At 54.3% G+C, this 18,146-nt stretch overlaps 1 protein-coding gene across 3 annotated transcripts in view; it reads left to right on the forward strand.

The window, feature by feature from the left end:
* The window catches only part of ANK1 (ankyrin 1), a 38,965-nt gene that overhangs the window by 6,629 nt on the left and 14,190 nt on the right, over positions 1 to 18,146 (forward strand). For 2 of the 3 annotated variants that reach the window (XM_050982809.1, XM_050982811.1), the window contains exons 2-26: positions 983 to 1,084; positions 4,796 to 4,894; positions 5,919 to 6,017; positions 6,669 to 6,767; positions 6,888 to 7,073; positions 7,210 to 7,308; positions 7,834 to 7,932; positions 8,230 to 8,328; positions 9,542 to 9,739; positions 9,839 to 9,937; positions 10,280 to 10,378; positions 10,614 to 10,712; positions 10,869 to 11,066; positions 11,229 to 11,327; positions 11,411 to 11,509; positions 13,537 to 13,734; positions 13,938 to 14,036; positions 14,430 to 14,528; positions 15,091 to 15,189; positions 15,292 to 15,384; positions 15,940 to 16,012; positions 16,414 to 16,437; positions 17,266 to 17,368; positions 17,642 to 17,789; positions 17,995 to 18,092. In XM_050982809.1, coding sequence (XP_050838766.1) covers positions 983 to 1,084; positions 4,796 to 4,894; positions 5,919 to 6,017; positions 6,669 to 6,767; positions 6,888 to 7,073; positions 7,210 to 7,308; positions 7,834 to 7,932; positions 8,230 to 8,328; positions 9,542 to 9,739; positions 9,839 to 9,937; positions 10,280 to 10,378; positions 10,614 to 10,712; positions 10,869 to 11,066; positions 11,229 to 11,327; positions 11,411 to 11,509; positions 13,537 to 13,734; positions 13,938 to 14,036; positions 14,430 to 14,528; positions 15,091 to 15,189; positions 15,292 to 15,384; positions 15,940 to 16,012; positions 16,414 to 16,437; positions 17,266 to 17,368; positions 17,642 to 17,789; positions 17,995 to 18,092 — 2,807 coding nt within the window. The remainder of the gene's footprint in view (positions 1 to 982; positions 1,085 to 4,795; positions 4,895 to 5,918; positions 6,018 to 6,668; positions 6,768 to 6,887; positions 7,074 to 7,209; positions 7,309 to 7,833; positions 7,933 to 8,229; positions 8,329 to 9,541; positions 9,740 to 9,838; positions 9,938 to 10,279; positions 10,379 to 10,613; positions 10,713 to 10,868; positions 11,067 to 11,228; positions 11,328 to 11,410; positions 11,510 to 13,536; positions 13,735 to 13,937; positions 14,037 to 14,429; positions 14,529 to 15,090; positions 15,190 to 15,291; positions 15,385 to 15,939; positions 16,013 to 16,413; positions 16,438 to 17,265; positions 17,369 to 17,641; positions 17,790 to 17,994; positions 18,093 to 18,146) is intronic. The other variant, XM_050982810.1, reaches the window with a different exon arrangement.

The following is an 18,146-nucleotide window of genomic DNA, read 5'->3' on the forward strand; positions in this document are numbered from 1 at the left end:
TCATCCTCCCTACTATGCCTCCAGTGCTTTTATCTCTGGCCGTGTTGCTTCCAGCTCCTGTCCAGGAGCTTCCCAGTCCTGGATGCTCCTCTGCAACCAGGCTGTGGGCAATACAGGGGTGGCAGAACAGAAGCTCTCCTAGCCCAGGAGGTCCCTTGGTCAGTCCTGATGTAAGTGGTAGAGGAGAGGTTCTGATTTTCTCTTGGAGTGTGTCCTGCAGCCATGCCGTGGATGTCTGGTGGCTCTGGGCTGCAGAGAGCCCTCGGGGCTGGCCCCAGCAGGCACATGCCAGCTCCAGCTACCACTTCAAGTTCCCAGCCTCACAGAGCCACATCACTGCATTTCCACCCTGTTCTCCAGCTTCTAGTGAGCCATGCCATTGTCTCCATTTGCTGCCTCACACTGCTAAGAAGTGTTGCTAAAAGTATTGCTGTGCCTTGCCTGGGCTGGCTGTGGCATAGCAGGGAAGCACTGCCAAAAAAGAGAGTTGGGAAGCACAGCCAAAAAAGAGAGTTGTGGCTTTCCCAGCTGTGAGGTGCTCAGCTGGGGCTGTTGTCCCTGGTGCTCATTGCTGTTGCTACTCAGTGGCTTCTGGAGGAGGGTAGGGGTGGGCTCACTGCAGCTCCATCAGTGTAGCCCAGGCTACAGGGGGGTTTCCTGGGCCAAGGGAGGCTGTCGTGGTGGCAGGAGCTCCCTCCATGCTGTCCCCAGAGTGTGACAGGACGAGCTGCAGACTTTCTGCCCCATCATCTGGATGCTCTTTATTTTAAGTCCAGGTCCCAGCCCTTCTTTTTCCTGTCTGATTTGGGGCACCTCAGCTTGTCTCCCAGCAGTTCCCACTGGGACTTTCCTGGCCTCTGCCTTTTCTGCCTGGTCTGTGTAGTTATGTTCTCTGCAGCTGAAGTGAAGAGTTGACCCAGTGCTGCTGGTGGGGGAGAACAAGGGGGCTCTGAGTTTCATGCTTTCTCTTTTTGTCTCCAAGGCTGATGCTGCAACGAGTTTCTTGAGAGCTGCAAGATCTGGGAATCTGGACAAAGCCTTGGATCACCTCAGGAATGGGGTAGATATTAACACCTGTAACCAGGTAGGTGAAACACACAGGGCTTCTGGTACTATCTCTAGTTCATTGGAAATGTGGCTGACCAGAGGGCAGACCTGGAGCAGTTGTCTTTGGGGCCAGGAGGGCAGCAATATCTGTAAAGGTCTGGGGAGCCTGGATGTACTGTCTGGAGCATAGCAAAGGACATTTACAGGTAAGCAGAGAGTGTGACAAGCAAATGGGACACTTGGAAGAAGCTCAGCTGCTCCTCAGAGGGCAGAGCAGATAACTGTGAAGAGCAGCCCAGTGAAGAACATCACAGAAATGGCTTGTGGGGGTTGTTCCCCTTGCCTGCAGTGCTGCAGTGCTGAGGCTTTTGGATCCCCAGAAGCTGCAGTTTATCACGAGCAGTGAATGTTTGCAAAATGCCAGTTGTGGTGGTTTGGGAGGTGTTGGGCAGAGGAGCCCTCCTGATGCTGCACAGAAATAGGTTTGCACAGGAGCAAAGAGCTGCTGCAGGCGCTGAGGAATTGTTTGCACATCATCATCATCATCATCAGAACATTTTGTATCTGTGTAGCTGCCAAATGCAAGTGGCTGGGCCTGAACTGGGGCAGATGCTGCAGGGACAGATTCAGGGGGTTTGGGCTGAGCAGGGGAGCATCCAGGCTCTGCTGTGTGCTGCCCCTGCTTTCTGGAGCAGTGGTGCTGCTGGGGAGGCTGACTCAGCAGGGAGCACAAAGGCACTCATCTGTTTCAGTACCAGGTCCCCAATCCAAGGGAAGCTCAGACCTGGTTTGTGCTGCAGCAGATTCTGGGGACAGGGTCCCCCAGGGCAGGCAGAGTGCACCGTGGATATTCACTCATTTCCCTTTGCAAGCCCAAGAGAGGGAGGATTTCTACCTCCACTGGTCCTGTGATGCTCTAGCCCAGAGGGGTGGGGGGTTCTGGGGAGGGCTCTGTGAAGAATTACGACAGGGTGACTCATCCACAAGCTAAAGATGATGGCTTTGAACTTCTTCTTCACCAAAGAGATGCTCTGTCATCAGCTATCTCCACTGACTAGCTTCAAGTCCTGTTTCCAACCAGATTTCTGGTGCTGGTGAGGGTATTTATCACTTTGATGGAAAGAAATGGCTACAGCAGTATGAGGCTCTTCTCTCAGTGATGCCTTTGTCCTGGTTCCTGCCATCTCCCTCAGGTTAGATGGCACTTTGGGGTTTCCTTCTGAGGAATATCAGACCTGTGGGAAAGGTCCAACCTCACATGTCCTGTATAGAATAAAGAGGGATATATGTGGTCAGACCTATCCCACAAGTCCTGTATTCTGGCTCAAGTTCAGAGACCTTGACATGCCATCTGACCTTCATCCTGCCGATTCCACCTCCTCCATTGCTGCATCCGTGTCTCCATCGTGCACCAAATTCCAGCATGCTCCCATCCCACCCACGAGGAGCTGCAGGACTGGGGAAGAGTCCACATTGCTGCCAGGACCCTCACCAGCTGGGAACAGCATCGTGATGGCACCTGGGTGCCCAGGAGATGGTCTTTGTTGAGGTGGCCAGTGCTGATGGGCAGCCCAGAGCAGGTCCCTGCTTTGGGACAGGCTAAGTGTGAAGTCTCTGGGTTATTCTGTAGGGCTGCATTTGTCACACTGACAGCTAGTGACTGGGATTTCTGGGAATTATTTGCAGCATTTAGTGAGGAAAATACAGCACCTTTCATGTCATGCACATCCTGTGGCAGTTTGGGGTTGGATGAGCTGTCAAGCAAAAGCAAATGTGCAAAACATCTCCTGGAGCAAAAATACCAATGGGCCATCAATGGAAACAGTCCTCTGTGCTTGTTGCACAGCTCTTTGTTGCAGGTTAATGATTTGTCACAGATTTATAGCATTCAAAAGGTTATTTATGAATCCTTTGCATAAAAGGGCTTATGGGCTGAGGGGAGCAGCTGAGCATCTGTGGTCTTGCTCTCCATTTGCTGGTTACGTGAGTGTAGCTGAGAAAAATCCTGCATGTCTGTGGTCACTATCACTTACAGGACTTGTGAGGTGTTATTATAATCAATGATTATCTGACTGGGGCTGTGTAGGGGTGTCTTTGTCAAAGAAACAGGGCTTGGCCAGAGAGGATGGGCTCAGTGTAGCCAGACATGGCTGGGCAGCACTGCCTTTCAGGGGCAGCTCTGAGGGTTTTACAGCACTCCCACTTCATCTCCCCTTGGAAGCAAACCTTCTGTGCTCGAGGCTTGAGGGAGCTGTGGTGTTGGTGTGCTGAGGAAGCCTGTGGGGTTTTAGATTTTTGCTCTTTTTGCTGTAATCAGAGTTGAGCAAAAGAATCTGTGACTCCTCAGCTATGATCCTGGGTTCACCAGTTGGTGCTTTGAGTGAGAAAGGGTGGAAAAACTTTTTGCAGTCTAACACTTCTGAAGCAGTTCTGAATTTAACTGGAGTGTTGAGGGCTGGAACTGAGCCTCCTTGGGCATTTTTCTGCTCCCCTACCAATATTTAGGTGGGGGATGAAGCATTTCTGTGAAGTGACCTTCCAGTCAGGAGATGAAACACATGACTGGAAGGTGGAGTAGTTGGGCAGGAGCAGGTGTCCCTCTGCCATGCACCAACACTGTGTAGGGGTGAGTAAATCTAGCATTTCCACCTGGGAGAAGTGAGGGACAAGGAGAAAAAGTGGCCTCTGAAAATGCCTGCAGGTATTTAACCTCTTCTCCAGCAAATATCCCAGCCCTTTTGTTCCCATCTGGGAAGTGGAAGAGGGTGTCAGAAAGAACAGAGCAGAAGCTGTCTTTGTCACCCTGAGGATGCTGTCTGACCTGGCACCCCTCCTTCTGACAGCCTGGGGATGCTAAAGGGGCATTGGCCAGTCCTCTGCTCTTCAGGTTCCACGTGGAGGAAAAAGGCAAGCCAAACTGGGGCAGAGATGTTCCTGAGAAATCACCTGAGCTCTTTGGAAGCTTCCTGGAATCAGCAGAGCTTAACAGTGACCCCCCAACACCTTCTCTACACTCTTTGCTGCAGCTGAACTCTGGGGGAGCAAAGCCCAGCATGGGCTGCAGAGCAAGGTGCTGGTGGGCAGTTTCTGAAAGCCAGGGAGAAGTCAGCTTCTGGCCTGGAGGCTCACAAACTACTGTGAATTAAATAATTGAATTTGGCTGCTGCTGGGTAAAATCATTGTTTGAAACAGGGCTTCTCACTGCACATCTGTTAAAGTTTAAGGTTTGTATGTGCACTCACCCAGCAGTTGTGGTGCATCCTTGCTCTGGACTGGGCACAAAGCTCAGCTCTGTGCTTTAGGTGTGAAAAACCTGACTGTGAGGAGGGGAACCCCGTGGAAAGGCACTTGAGCAAGGACAGAGTTGACACAAGGGATGTGCCATGAGCAGGGGGCACTGGAGCAGCTCCCGCGCCTCAAGCACATGAACACTGAGCTGTGGCACCACCCATCCATTGGAAATTGCCTCTGTGGGCTGCATGGTTTGCTCATGGAGAAACCTCCAGCATTAGTCAGCAAGCCAGCCTTCAGCTGTGTGAAGTTTTCCTGGCAGCACGGAGCTGCTGGTGGCACCGTGGCTGCTGTGCTATGTCAGAGCTCAAGGACAGGGCAATCACTCTGCCCCCACCAGCCTGGACAAGTGCCCACAGTCATGTCTGCACAGGAGCTCAGGGTAGGGTGCTCCCCAGAGAGCTCCAGCCCCATTAGATGATGATTGATTCCCCTTTGCCACCTTTGCTTCCTCCAGAATGGGCTGAATGCCTTGCACCTGGCCTCCAAGGAGGGCCACGTGAAGATGGTGGTGGAGCTGCTGCACAAGGAGATCGTCTTGGAGACAACGACCAAGGTAAGGACAAGGAGGTCTGGCCATGCTGGTCACAGCTCTGCACGCTGCCTGTGCTGCCAGTCACACCAGCAGCAGCTGAGCAGGGATCATGCTCCGCTGTCAGCCCCCAGAGGGACTGTGCCAGTGGCAGTGCTGCTGGGCTGGGCCCTAGGACCAGGCTTTAGCACAGGTTTGGCATCTCTGGGTGGGTGGGAGGTGCCTCTCCCCTGTGGGGGCCATTGTGGACCCCAGAGAGGAGGAACATAAACCACAGCATGGGTTAGTCCTGCCTTACCAGCACCTCCTCCAGGCTCTGCCCCAGGGTAGCCCCTGCATGTTGCAGCACTGAGATGGCCTCGACACCACTGTCACAAGCCTGGAGAGCTCTGGTGCTCTGTAAATAACATATTGTTCTCTCATGCATCACCACAGCAGGTGTGGTTTTCTCTTGATGACAACAACACAAGCGAGCAGGGCTGACAAAGGAGCAGCCTCCAGCACTGGCTGAAGGGCTGCAAGAACAGGAGGAGGCTCAGTTGCCACCTCCCTGCTGCTCCCACTGGGCTCTGGACACAGAGCAGAATCTGGCATTCTGCCACACCACCCAAAGGCACGAGTCAGAAGAGCCTGTGTGTGCATTTCTGCTCACACAGGCTGCTCCTCATCCCTCCTATCTGCTGGGATGCCTTGGCTACCAGGGTGCACACTGCAGCTTTGCCTGAGGACTGCCAGCTCAGCTCCCCCGTCCTCCCCCCTCTGCTCATCTCTCAGTGCTGAAGATGCACAGCACCTGACAGTGCATACAGCTCCTGCTGCCAGGAACTTCATGGGAGAGATGAAATCACTCTCTTCCCTGGCCAGCAAATGGGAAGGGTGGCTGGTTGGCTCACAGCAGGGATGGAACATGGAGTGAGAGCTGCACGGCCTTCTAAAGGTTTTCCTGGCCAGCTGCTCTGGTTGCATGTCTGTTAGCATGTCAGGCCCATCTTTCCCTGGCATCCTGGGTTGCTTCAGCCCCTGAGGATTGTTCTGTGGTGTCTTTCAGAAGGGAAACACAGCCCTGCACATTGCTGCCTTGGCTGGACAGCAGGATGTGGTCCGGGAGCTGGTGAACTATGGGGCCAACGTCAATGCACAGTCCCAGGTAGGGTGAGCTGGTCTGACCCCCATCCTGTGGGATGGTGCTGTCCTCATGGTGGGAAGGGGATTTCAGCAGCCCTTTGCAGTTTCCCTTGTTCAGGAGCAAGGAGTGCTCTGCCAGACTCCTGAAAAGAGACAAGTGTGCAAATGGTGTTGAGCTCATGGGGATACCAGGGGGGTCTCTGTTGAGGGAGTCCCTGTCAACACATACCAGCATGTTGAACTTATCCTGGGAGGGTTCGTGGCCTCCCTGGCAAAGCTTTGAGATCTCCAGCAGTCCCTGCAGTTAAACACACTGTGCTTCCTTTGCTCTCTCTTCCTTGGGCCTGGTAGGGCTGAAAGCTCTTCAGATTTTGCCTGATGGGAGAATTGTCCCTGGAGCTAGGAACAGTACTGGCAGTGAGAAGAAGTCAGTGTCTCCTGCAAGTTGACTCTCATGAAGCACTGTTTTTTTCTGGATATGTGGAGTCTTGAGCTCCATCTCTCTGTGATTGTTCCACTCTTGCTAGGTTGTTTTTTTTTTTCTTTTTTCACTCCCACAATGGATGCTTCTGTCCCTGTTCACTGACCTGGGAGACTGGTTGATGAGGGTATAGGTCTTCAAAAAACTCCAGAAACACAAGTTGTGTTGATGTTCATGGTCCTGTGTTTGCAGAAAGGCTTCACACCTCTCTACATGGCAGCACAGGAGAACCACCTGGAAGTTGTGAAGTTCTTGCTGGAAAATGGAGCCAACCAGAATGTAGCCACAGAGGTAAGATCCTTGGGGAGGAGCCCGTGGCCCTGCTGTGGGGGCTACTGAGGGATGCTGATGTAGTAGTCCAATGGCTGGGTCCGGCCATGGCTCCTGGATTCTCTCCCTTCTCCTTGGCAGGATGGCTTCACCCCACTAGCTGTGGCTCTCCAGCAAGGACATGAGAACGTGGTGGCTCACCTTATCAACTATGGGACGAAGGGTAAGGTCCGTCTGCCTGCCCTGCACATCGCAGCCCGCAACGACGACACCCGCACGGCTGCTGTGCTGCTGCAGAACGACCCCAATGCTGACGTCCTCTCCAAGGTGGGTGCTTCTCCTCTGCTGGCTCTGGGAGCTTCCCCACATCCCTGGGGAGAGCAGCAGCTCGGTATGCTGTGTTTATCCGTAGTTTCAGCAGGGAGAATGTGGCTGGCTGGCTGATCCCTCCTTCTTTCCCTAGACTGGATTCACCCCTTTGCACATTGCAGCCCACTATGAGAATCTCAGCGTGGCCCAGTTACTGCTGAACCGTGGAGCCAGTGTCAACTTCACACCCCAGGTGAGTGCAGAGGGGGAGGACACTGGGGCTTGTGCTGCTCCAGCACCAGAGGAGGATGCTGTGCCTCCTATCCATGCAGGGTGCAGCAGCAGCTGCCAGGGCATGCTGGTGAGGTGGGACTATGCAGAAAGTAGCAGAGATGCATGGGGAGTTGCAATTAATAATGAGCATGGGCCTTTTCTGCTATGGCTCCCTTCTGTTAGAAGCAGCCATGCATCCCTAAAGCTCTTGGGGACCTTGTCTCCTGGCTGAGGGAAAGCTGGTGCTGCTGCTGCAGGGCAGAGCTCATAGAACCTACAGTCAGGATGCCTCTTCCAGACCTGAAGGTGAAGCCCAACCCATGAGCTGCTGCTTTCCTACAAGCTCTGTGTAGCTTCTGTAGCTGCACTGCCCTGTTAAACACGCTGCTCCCCAGTGTTTTCCCTGGGCAGAGATGCAGCTCTCCCTGCCCTCTCTCCTTTGTTTGTCCCTTCTTGAAAGAGCAGGGAGTGCTCCTTCTGAGAGACTGTTCATTCCTCCTGACAGAATGGGATCACCCCCCTGCACATAGCTTCCCGCCGGGGCAACATCATCATGGTGCGGCTGCTGCTGGACCGCGGGGCCCAGATAGAGACAAGGACCAAGGTGAGAGCACTTCTGAGCACAGCCCATCTTCACACAGCCACCTGCCTCCCTGAGCTCCCTGTGCCCAGTGCTTACCCTGCAAACATCCTGCTGGGAGTGTGAGAGGTCTCTGGTGCACTAAGGGGATGGACCAGGTGGGAGAAGGCTGCATGGCTACAAAGGTGTGCCCTGGGAGCTGAGGCCAGGCTCGGGTTTGCCTTATTTTTCAGACAAGTCCAAAGTCCCTGTTAGCCCTCTATGTGAGGGAACCCTGCCCTTCCATGCCATACTGAGCCCTTGAACCCTCCTCTTTTCCAGGATGAGCTGACCCCTCTCCACTGTGCCGCACGCAATGGACACGTGAGAATTGCAGAAATCCTCCTGGACCACGGGGCTCCCATTCAAGCCAAAACCAAGGTACCCAGTGACTGTGATTGGTGCCAGGTCCCAGGGCAGCACAGTGGGGTAACAAGCTGTGCACAGTTGCTGGATGACACCCGTGACAGGCTTGGGGTTTTTTCCTGGCCTGACGAGGGGTAAGAAGCTTCCTGCCCTACTGGAGTCCTTTGCCTGAGGGCTTCATCCTTCCAGTCCTGAGAAGGAGATGGCCTGGGTACAGTCAGCAGCTCTTTGGGCCCTTCCCTCCACTCCACATTGCTCCTCTGTAAGCCTCTGTGAGGGATTTTGAGGCTTCTCTCTGGTAGCACCCTGGGGAACAAGTTGTCTCATCTGCCACGGAGTAGTGTCTGGTGTGGCAATGTTCCTCACTTGGGGTCTCCAAATGTGGTGGTGTTTGCAGGGGTCCCAGGACAAGGGAAGAGAGGAGAATCTTGACTCCATGTTTCAGAAGGCTGATTTATTATTTTATGATATATATTATATTATAAGAAAATTATATATTAAAACTATGTTAAAGAATAGAAGAAAGGATTTCATCAGAAGGCTTGAAAGGAATAGAAAAAGAAAGGAATCATAATAAAATCTTGTGACTGACCAAAGAGTCTGAGACAGCTGAACTGTGATTGGCCATTAAGTAAAACAACCACATGAGACCAATCACAGATCCACCTGTTGCATTCCACAGCAGCAGATAATCATTGTTTTTCTTTTCCTCTGAAGCTTCTCAGCTTCTCAGGAGAAAAAGATCCTAGTGAAAGGATTTTTGATAAAATATGTCCATGACAGTCTGGGGGTGCAAGTGTGGTATTCACATGCCCTCTGAACAGAGAGAAGCTGTGAGACCAGCAGAGAAGAAGGAAAACACAATTCTTATCTCGCTTGCTGTGCCAAAGTAGAATGAAATTTGGAGGTGGTTTACCCAAAGTGAGGATGGTTTGTTCCCTTGGCCTGTCAGGGCCAGGTGTGTGTGTGGGACTGTCAGGACAGTCAGAGAGAATCAGAGATGAGTGCAGCTCTGAGTGTGAGCAAGAGTGCATGGCAGACTCAGTTTAGATACAGTGTACATAGTATAGAATAATAAAGTAATTAATTAGCCTCTGATGATGGAGTCAGATGCATCATTCTCTCCCCTTGGCCGGAGTCGAAGTTGATTTACACTAGCAAGGCAGGGCAGGGCGGGATGCCTGGACCCCTGGTGGCCCAGCCCTGAGGCTCTGCTCCATGGCTGCAGAATGGCTTGTCGCCCATCCACATGGCAGCCCAGGGTGACCACCTGGACTGCGTGCGCCTGCTGCTGCAGTACAGCGCCGACATCGACGACATCACCCTGGACCACCTGACGCCCCTGCACGTGGCCGCTCACTGCGGGCACCACCGCGTGGCCAAGCTGCTGCTGGAGAAAGGGGCCAAGCCCAACTCCCGAGCCCTGGTGAGGAAGCATGGGTGGCTGGGCTGGGCTGGGCCAGGGGAGAGGGGGAGATTCCCTGCAAGTGACTGTCCGTCTGTCTGTCTGTCTGTCTGTCTGTAGAATGGCTTCACGCCCCTCCATATTGCCTGCAAGAAGAACCACATCCGTGTGATGGAGCTGCTGCTGAAGACGGGTGCCTCCATTGATGCTGTCACAGAGGTAGGTGGGCTGAGCCCATCCTCAGCTCTCTCGATTCTACCTGTGCAGTGTGGCCAGTATGGCAGGACGTGATGTCCCTGTTGCTCCTGCCATACCCCCAGCACCTTTCTTGGTGCTTTTTGCAGATCAGAACAGATTTAGTCTGGCAGCGTCTTCCGGAAGGGCAAGGAGATGCAGGGGAGACAGCAGCTCCCTGTGTTTCCTCTGCCCTCACCTGCCAGACTGGGGACTCAGATTTTGCCTGTGCTGAGACCTGCCCTGGGGAGAGGGAGGAGGGGACAGTAGGAGATATTGCCAAGGCCATAAGTCCCATCTTGGTTTCTGGCCCCTTTCTCTTCACAGTCTGGCCTGACCCCCCTGCATGTGGCTGCCTTCATGGGACACCTGCCCATCGTCAAGACTCTGCTGCAGCGTGGAGCCTCTCCTAATGTGTCCAACGTGGTGAGTCCCACCCTGGCTGGGGCTTTGGGAGCTCAGCTTGTTGGGGTTCAGCAGGATATCCAGGTCCTGCACCCTCTGCTCACCTGAGCAGTCCCTGGTGCCCTCTGCTTTGTGCTGGCACAGGAAACCAGTAGGGGTTGCGGGCACTGCTCTCCTCTGTTCAGAGCAGAGGAATGACTGCAGGAAGGCATTTTCTCTCCTTTGGCCTTACCCCTTTATCCTGTCTTTGGTGCAGAAAGTAGAGACTCCTCTACACATGGCAGCCAGAGCTGGGCACACAGATGTGGCAAAGTACCTGCTGCAGAACAAAGCCAAAGCCAATGCCAAGGCCAAGGTAGGTACAGAGGACCTGTGTGATAATCAGCTCTGGGAACAGAGCTGTCACATGCCCAGGGCTGTGCAACAGTGGGAGCAGGGCTGGGATCCCTTTGGCATCACAAGAAGGGGCTGGTCCAGGTGTGCCCAGCCAGCTTCTTTGCCACCCTCACAGGATGACCAGACTCCTCTGCACTGCGCTGCACGCATCGGCCACACTGGCATGGTCAAACTCCTTCTGGAGAACAATGCCAACCCCAACCTGGCCACCACAGCAGGGCACACGCCCCTGCACATCACTGCCAGAGAGGGGCACATGGACACAGCCCTGGCCCTGCTGGAGAAGGGAGCCTCACAGACCTGCATGACCAAGGTAGGCTGCTGAGCCCACTGCTGTGGAAGGCATGGCCCAGCTGGGGCAAGGCTGGTGGCACAGTGTCCCTGTGGCAGGAGGGGCAGCCTCCTCCTGTGTTGCAGCAGGTGCCAGCACTCTCTTCATCTCTGCCACCCTGTGATGGGCTGCCTTTCTCCTCAGAAAGGATTTACCCCTCTCCACGTTGCAGCCAAGTATGGAAAGGTGGATGTGGCAGAGTTGCTGCTGGCACATGACGCTCAGCCCAATGCAGCAGGGAAGGTGAGAGTTGCTTGTGTGGGAGGAGTGGTCTCGTGTGGGGAGAGGCTCTGTCTCACCTGTCTGTACTCTCTGCCCCACTACAGAATGGCCTGACTCCACTGCACGTGGCTGTGCACCACAACAACCTGGAGATTGTCAGGCTGCTGCTTCCCAAGGGGAGCTCCCCACACAACTCGGCCTGGGTAAGTGTGGGTTGCCTTCCCTGGGGATGTGTGATGTGGGGATATGGGATGTGGGATGTGGGGATGTGGTGTGTGTCCAGTGCCTGCCAGCCTGGGGCCAGCCTTGCCCCTCAACCCTGGCACTCAGGGAATGCATAAGGGACTGATCATCACCTCTCTCCGTGCCTGCTGCTCATGCCTGCCTGTCCTCAGAGCACGTGGAGCAGGCAGGGTGCCAGGCAGTGGTCCTGTTCCAGCAGATAGGCTGTGTCAGGGATGGTCCTGCTAGCAGCACGGTGGCTGCTGCGTGGGGAACGTGTTTCCATGGCAAGTCCTGCAGAGCAGCGCTGCGGTCTGGCAGTTGGGGAAAGCACAGGCAAATGTTTGCATGCAGCTATGAAGCAGTGAGTCAGAAAACCCACAAGCTTGTGAGAGTCACCCGGCTCTGCCTGAGCATGGCAAGCATCTCCCCACAGAGCCCACCAGCAGGCGCCTTGCTTCCCGTGCTGTTTGCAAAAGCTGCATCCTCAAAACAGCCAAGTGGCTGCTGGTGCCAGCCCTCCCCATCTGGCACTTCCCTCTCCCCTGTGCAGACATGCTGGTGAGAGGAATAGTGGATTTGTCTTTCCAAACAGGCTGTGGGGCTGCTGGGAGATAAAACCAGTGCTGGGAGAGAAAAGAAACCATGGGAAGGATTCCACTGATTGATGAATGGAAAAAGAGATTTGCTTTTACAAATAAACTTTAGGGTTGCTGAGAAATGAAATTAGACATTCAAAGATGAAAGAAACAATGAGGAAGAAAAACCCCTACATTCAGTAAGAATTAAAAATTAAAAGGGAGAGTTATACATTAGAGGGGAATCTTTGGGATCAGGTGTTCTGGGAAGTCTGAACCTCTCAAGTACCTCAGAAATGGGGTATAACCCCTAAATTCAGTAAGAATTAAAAATGAAAAGGGAGGGTTTTACATTAGGGGGTAATCTTTGGGATCAGGTGTTCTGGGGAGTCTGAACCTCTCAAGTGCCTCAGAAATGGGGAAAGAGAGAAGGGAAATGTGGCTGGAAATTGGGATAAAAGGGAAGCTGCATCCTCCAAACCTTGGAGAGACCCCAGGAGAATGCCCCTAGCCTCTCCCTTTATTCTAATAAAGTAAAAACACTCCTCTGTCTCTGTTTTAGACCTAAACCTCTGGTGTTTGTAGATTAATTCTCCTCCCACCGGGCGGGCACCGGGAGCAGCGGGTGCCGGTGCCAGCCCCGGGTGTGCCCGCGTCACCGGCAGCCTGCGCGTCAGCCCGGGCAGCGGGTGGCTGCCAGCTGCTCTGCTCCTGCAGCGTGGCAGCACAGGCAGGGCTGGAGGCCCTGCAGCCTCTGCCTGAATGCTAATGCTGGGTGCTGGGAGCTTAGCTGCACTCCTCAGCCAGGCGCATCGGGGCTGCCCCAGGTTTGTGCAGCTCCCAGGGGATGCACGCTGTCGCTGTAGGACAGGAAACAACACCAGCACACACTGCTGCTCTCAGGGTGAAGAAAAGGGAAGTTTATTTTCTGACTCCAGCATTGATAGATTTCCAAAAGTGACAGAGCATTGGAGGGTGACAGTGCCACCTCTCCAATGACACTGGACAAACCAACAGCCCATCAAATCTCCTCCATAAAAGAATGCAAACCAATGAGTTATTTACAGAAAGCGTGTGAGAAAGTTTGTTACAAGAATGGAAACATCAGAAGAAAATCTTAAAAAATCAGGGTGACATCACACTGCTACAGAAATTCCTGGGTAGAGAACTCCAGGACAGCCCACACCAGTCACACCTGAAGCAGGTGGTCTTTGAAACACCCCTGCTGACTTGGCTTGAAGAGTGAGTGGGATTTGGCATCAGTGTCAGGGCTGCTTGCTGTCAGAGAGATGGTCTGGGTCGGGCATCCCTGAGCTCTGGAGGCAGCTGGGAAGGGCAGGCCTGGCCTGCAGAGGTAGGGTGGCACCTCCTGTCCTCTCTGCTCTGCTTGGCAGGGCTGAGCACTGCCATGAGCCTCTCTCTCCCTGCAGAATGGGTACACCCCCCTGCACATCGCTGCCAAGCAGAACCAGATGGAAGTGGCCAGCAGCCTGCTGCAGTATGGGGCCTCTGCAAATGCTGAGTCCATGCAGGGAGTCACTCCCCTGCACCTGGCTTCCCAGGAGGGCCATGCAGACATGGTGGCACTGCTTTTCTCCAAACAAGCCAATGGCAACCTAGGCAACAAGGTAAGTTGTCCCAGAGCATCCTGCCAGGCTGGAGGCAAACAAGCCAGCAGAGAGCAGCAGGCTGGAGGGTGGTCCAGCCCCTGTGCCTCCCTGCCTTTGGGCAGCAGGGGACTGGGTCAGCTTGCCAGGCTGGAAGCCCCAGAGAGTGTCTGCTGCTGGACCTGCAGTGGTGGCAGTGCCACTGAGACCTCCTCTCTTTGCAGAGTGGCCTGACTCCTCTCCATCTTGTGGCCCAAGAGGGGCATGTGCTGGTTGCTGATGTTCTAGTGAAACATGGAGTCACAGTGGATGCAGTGACCAGGGTAAAGTAGTGCATTGACCATGGCTTTGGGGAAACACATGGGGGAAATACCTCTAGTCCTGCTCAGGGAAGAGCATTTCTTTTCTTTTTCTTTGTGCAAGAGACTCCCTTCTAGTAGGCATCCTTACCATTTTGCCTGTGTCCTGGGGACTTTTCCTCCTCTTCCCCCCACCTCTCTGGAGGGGTGATTCTTGCCTGCTGATATAGCTCACCTCTGTACCCACAGGTATAGCAGGGTTTGAAGCCCTGTGCTTTGGTCTTGGGCTTTTGGGAAGCCCCCACATGTGTGCCTCATCCTTCATGCACAGGGGCTCGCCTGTGGGATGAGCATATCCAAGCCAGAAGGGCAGTGAGCAGTGGTGAGGGCAGACAGAGACCTGATCTTGTCTTTCAGATGGGCTATACCCCCCTGCATGTGGCCAGCCACTATGGGAACATCAAGCTGGTGAAGTTTCTGCTGCAGCACCAAGCAGATGTCAATGCCAAGACTAAGGTACAGAGGTGTCCTGAGCTCCAAGGACCCTTCTGCCATGGGCAAATGGGGTGTTCACTGGGGTCCCAGGATGAGAGAAGAGATGAGAATCTTGACTCCAGGTTTCAGAAGGCTGATTTATTATTTTATGTTATAGATTATATTAAAAGAAAATGATATATTAGAACTATACTAAAAGAATAAAAGAAAGGATTTCATCAGAAGGCTTGCAAGGAATAGAATGGAATGATAACAAAAGCTTGTGACTCTCAGAGAGTCTGAGCCAGCTGACTGTGATTGGCCATTAATTAAAAACAACCAACATGGACTAATCAAAGATGCACCTGTTGCATTCCACAGCAGCAGATAATTATTGTTTTTCTTTTCCTCCGAGGCTTCTCAGCTTCTCAGGAGAAAAATCCTGGCAAAGGGATTTTTCAGAAAATATCATGGTGACAGGTTGATGGGGAAGTGGAGCTGTCCTCATGCTCCAGGCACAAAGCACTGTGTGTGAGGCCAGGGGGCATTTCTGGGGCAGCAGCCTTCCAGAACTGATTGCAGCATGCTCTGTCCTCCCCTGCAGCTGGGCTACACCCCCCTGCACCAAGCAGCACAGCAGGGCCACACGGACGTGGTGACGCTGCTGCTGAAGCACGGCGCGTCCCCCAACGAGATCAGCACAGTGAGTGCCCTGCTCCCCTGCACCTCTGCACTCCGGGGCAAGCTCAGGCAGCTGCCAGAGCTGCCCCGTGGCTGCTGCTGACCCTCTTTCCTCCCTGCACAGAATGGCACCACTCCCCTGGCCATCGCAAAGCGCCTTGGCTACATTTCTGTCACAGACGTGCTCAAGATTGTCACAGAGGAAACCGACATCCCGGTGAGCCCCTGGGTGCTGTGGAGGAGGGCTGGGACTGGGGAAGGTCTGCAGCTGGGTGCCTAGCCCAAGTGTAAGGAGGCAGCTGCAGACAGCTGTGCAGCAAAAGAGGGGTCTCCTCCAGCCAGGTCTCACAAGCTCTTGGAGATCACACCCAGGATAGCTCAGCTACCTCAGAAGGCATCAAATCAGCAGGATGATGTGTGGGAGTGCTGGAAAAAAAAAGGTTTTAATAAAAGACAAAATAACAAAACTCTTTACAGAGAAAAACTGAGCCAGGTGCAAGAGGTCCTCCTGTCCCTGCTAAAATACCTCAGAAAAGCAATTAGTTTCTTTGTTCTCTTCTTTTTCTAGTAAATTGCTCAGGCAGGACTTTTTGGCTCCTGTCCAATTGGCCATCCTTAAGTTTGAGGTGAAGTCCCCCAGGCCCTATGAGATGTCTTTTTAGCCAGTTGAGGAGAGAAACTTCTGGGCTCTTTTCCTTTTTAAGGGGACAATTGTCACTCAACAGGGAGCACATTCCTGTAGGCTTCCTCTGACTCTGCTCTGCTCCCACAGTCCGTTGGCGACAAGCACCGCATGAGCTTCCCAGAGACTGTAGACGAGATCCTGGACGTGTCAGAGGATGAAGGTGAGGGGTGGGAGCTGGGTCACACCATCCCAGAGATCTGCCACATGGCTGGGTCAGTGTCAAGGGGATGGCACTGGTGTTCCTGCTGGAACAGGGACACCCCCAGACCAGGGAGCTGTGTGGGCCCTGCTGTGGTCTTGCAGAGAGGATGAGGGAAGCCCACCAGGTTCCTGAGGTGGTATCTCATGCCTTGGGTGCTTCCCTGCACTATGTAGGAGGGAAATGTCTGGACATCTCCGTGATCACGTGCCCCAGGGACTGTGCAGAGAGCCCTTGGGCATGCAGAGCCCCCACTGTGCCTTGCTCAGGCAAGGAGGGTACCAGCTCCCAGCCCAGCTGTAGCTGGTTTGCTCCTGCACCCTCCCGCCAATACCTCACTTTTGCCTCTTCTTACTTTGCAGGCACTGCTCATGTCACAGTAATGGGTATGAAATGTGTCCCCTGCCCCAGCTCAATGGCCCATTTCACCCCATGGCCACTGACCATCCGCACGCCATGTCCATCTGCTGAGCCTTGCTGCTGTTCCGGGGCTCTGCAGAGCCAGCCCGGCCATCCTGCCCTGCCAACCCATGTCCGTGCTGCTTGCTGTGGTGTGACTGCATGAATGGGCATCCTCCCACTCAGGAGGACCCTGACTCCCCTGTCAGAGCCAGGCCCTGTCCATGGCAGGCAGAGGAACCTGTGGCAATCCCTGGTGTCCCTCCACAACTGCCCCATGCCATCCTGGCCAGAGCAGGGATTAACCTGAGAGCTCAAGGGTCTCTGTGCTGCTGTGGCCCCCTCCCCATCTCCGGGGCACTCTGTCTGCTGCAGGAAGTGCAGGACACCCTCCCAGAGGGCACTGGCCACAGACAAACCCTAATGAGCTAATTAGCAGGTATTAATGAGGCCAGTGGCCAGCACTGGCAGAGCTCTGTGCCTCCCATGGGGGGGGTAGTGTTAGGGCAGCCTCCTGCACCCCCAGTGGTGCCCACATCCCTGTCCCAGGCATCAAAGTGTAAGGCATCCCCTGCAATCTCTGCACTGTTTGGTGCTGTGAGACAGAGGTTAGTGAGCAGACAAATTCCCCAGTGGCTCCCACAGCCCCTGTCCCACGGAGCCATTCTGGCAGACAGCAAAGCCCTCCCTGTGTCTGGCTGAGACCCAGGAGGCAAGAGTGTGTGTGTGTGTGTCCAGCAGTGGGAGCAGGGATGGGAGCAGGGATGTTCCCTCGTCCATCTGCCTCTGCTTGCTGAGCCAACTCTTGGTTTCAGAGGAAGAGCTGATTGCACCAAAGCCCAAGACACCTGATCTCAGAGACCAGGAAGGCAAAAGAGAGCTGCTGGAGTTCGTGACCACAACGACACTGGAGCGAACGTAAGGGACGCTCTGTGATGGGGAGGGGGCTGGTACAGGGCACAGGACCAGCCCTGTGCTGGGCAAGGGGCACATAAGGCTCTGGGCAAGGAACAGATCACTGAGCCCTCATCAGCTGGCACAGCAGGCAAAGCTGGTCAGTGCTGTTCCTGCACCAGAACTTGGGGCTGCTGCTTGGTTTGCCTTTGTCCAGTGGCCCCAGGACTCTGTGGGGATGGGCAGGGGTTGAGGGACCCTACCACTTCCGTGGCTGTCACTACTCTCTCCTGGCAGGGTGGAGTCTCCAGCTGTCCTGCAGGTCCCCTGTGTCCCACCTGAAACTGTGGTGACCAGAGCTGAGGAGACTGAGCAGGTAGGACCTGTGGAGACAGAAGCTGAACAAGTCAGCCTGCTGCATGCACCCTCGGTGTCCCCACAGGAGGTGAGCATGAGATACAACCTGCCATGGCCTCCCCCTGGCATTCCCTGCTGGGGCAGCTCCCCCAGCACCACAGAGCTCAAGTGTGTGGTGGGTAAAGGGCTGTGGTGGTACAGGACTGTCCAGTGAGAACTGTGTAAGGCTGGGCAGTCTCAACACCCCCAGACAGGACTCTTTGCCCACAAGGTCTCTTCCCTGCCTTCCACAGCCCTCCAAAGAGTTCGACGAGGACTCTCTGATCCCCAGCAGCCCCGCCACGGAGACCTCAGATAACATCAGCCCAGTGGCCAGCCCCGTGCACACAGGGTGAGTGCCCAGCCCTTGCAGCACACACCTGCTCTGTTCACCAGCTGACTGCAA

Source organism: Serinus canaria, chromosome 22, assembly GCF_022539315.1.
Source record: "Serinus canaria isolate serCan28SL12 chromosome 22, serCan2020, whole genome shotgun sequence".
NCBI classification, from domain to species: Eukaryota; Metazoa; Chordata; class Aves; order Passeriformes; family Fringillidae; genus Serinus; species Serinus canaria.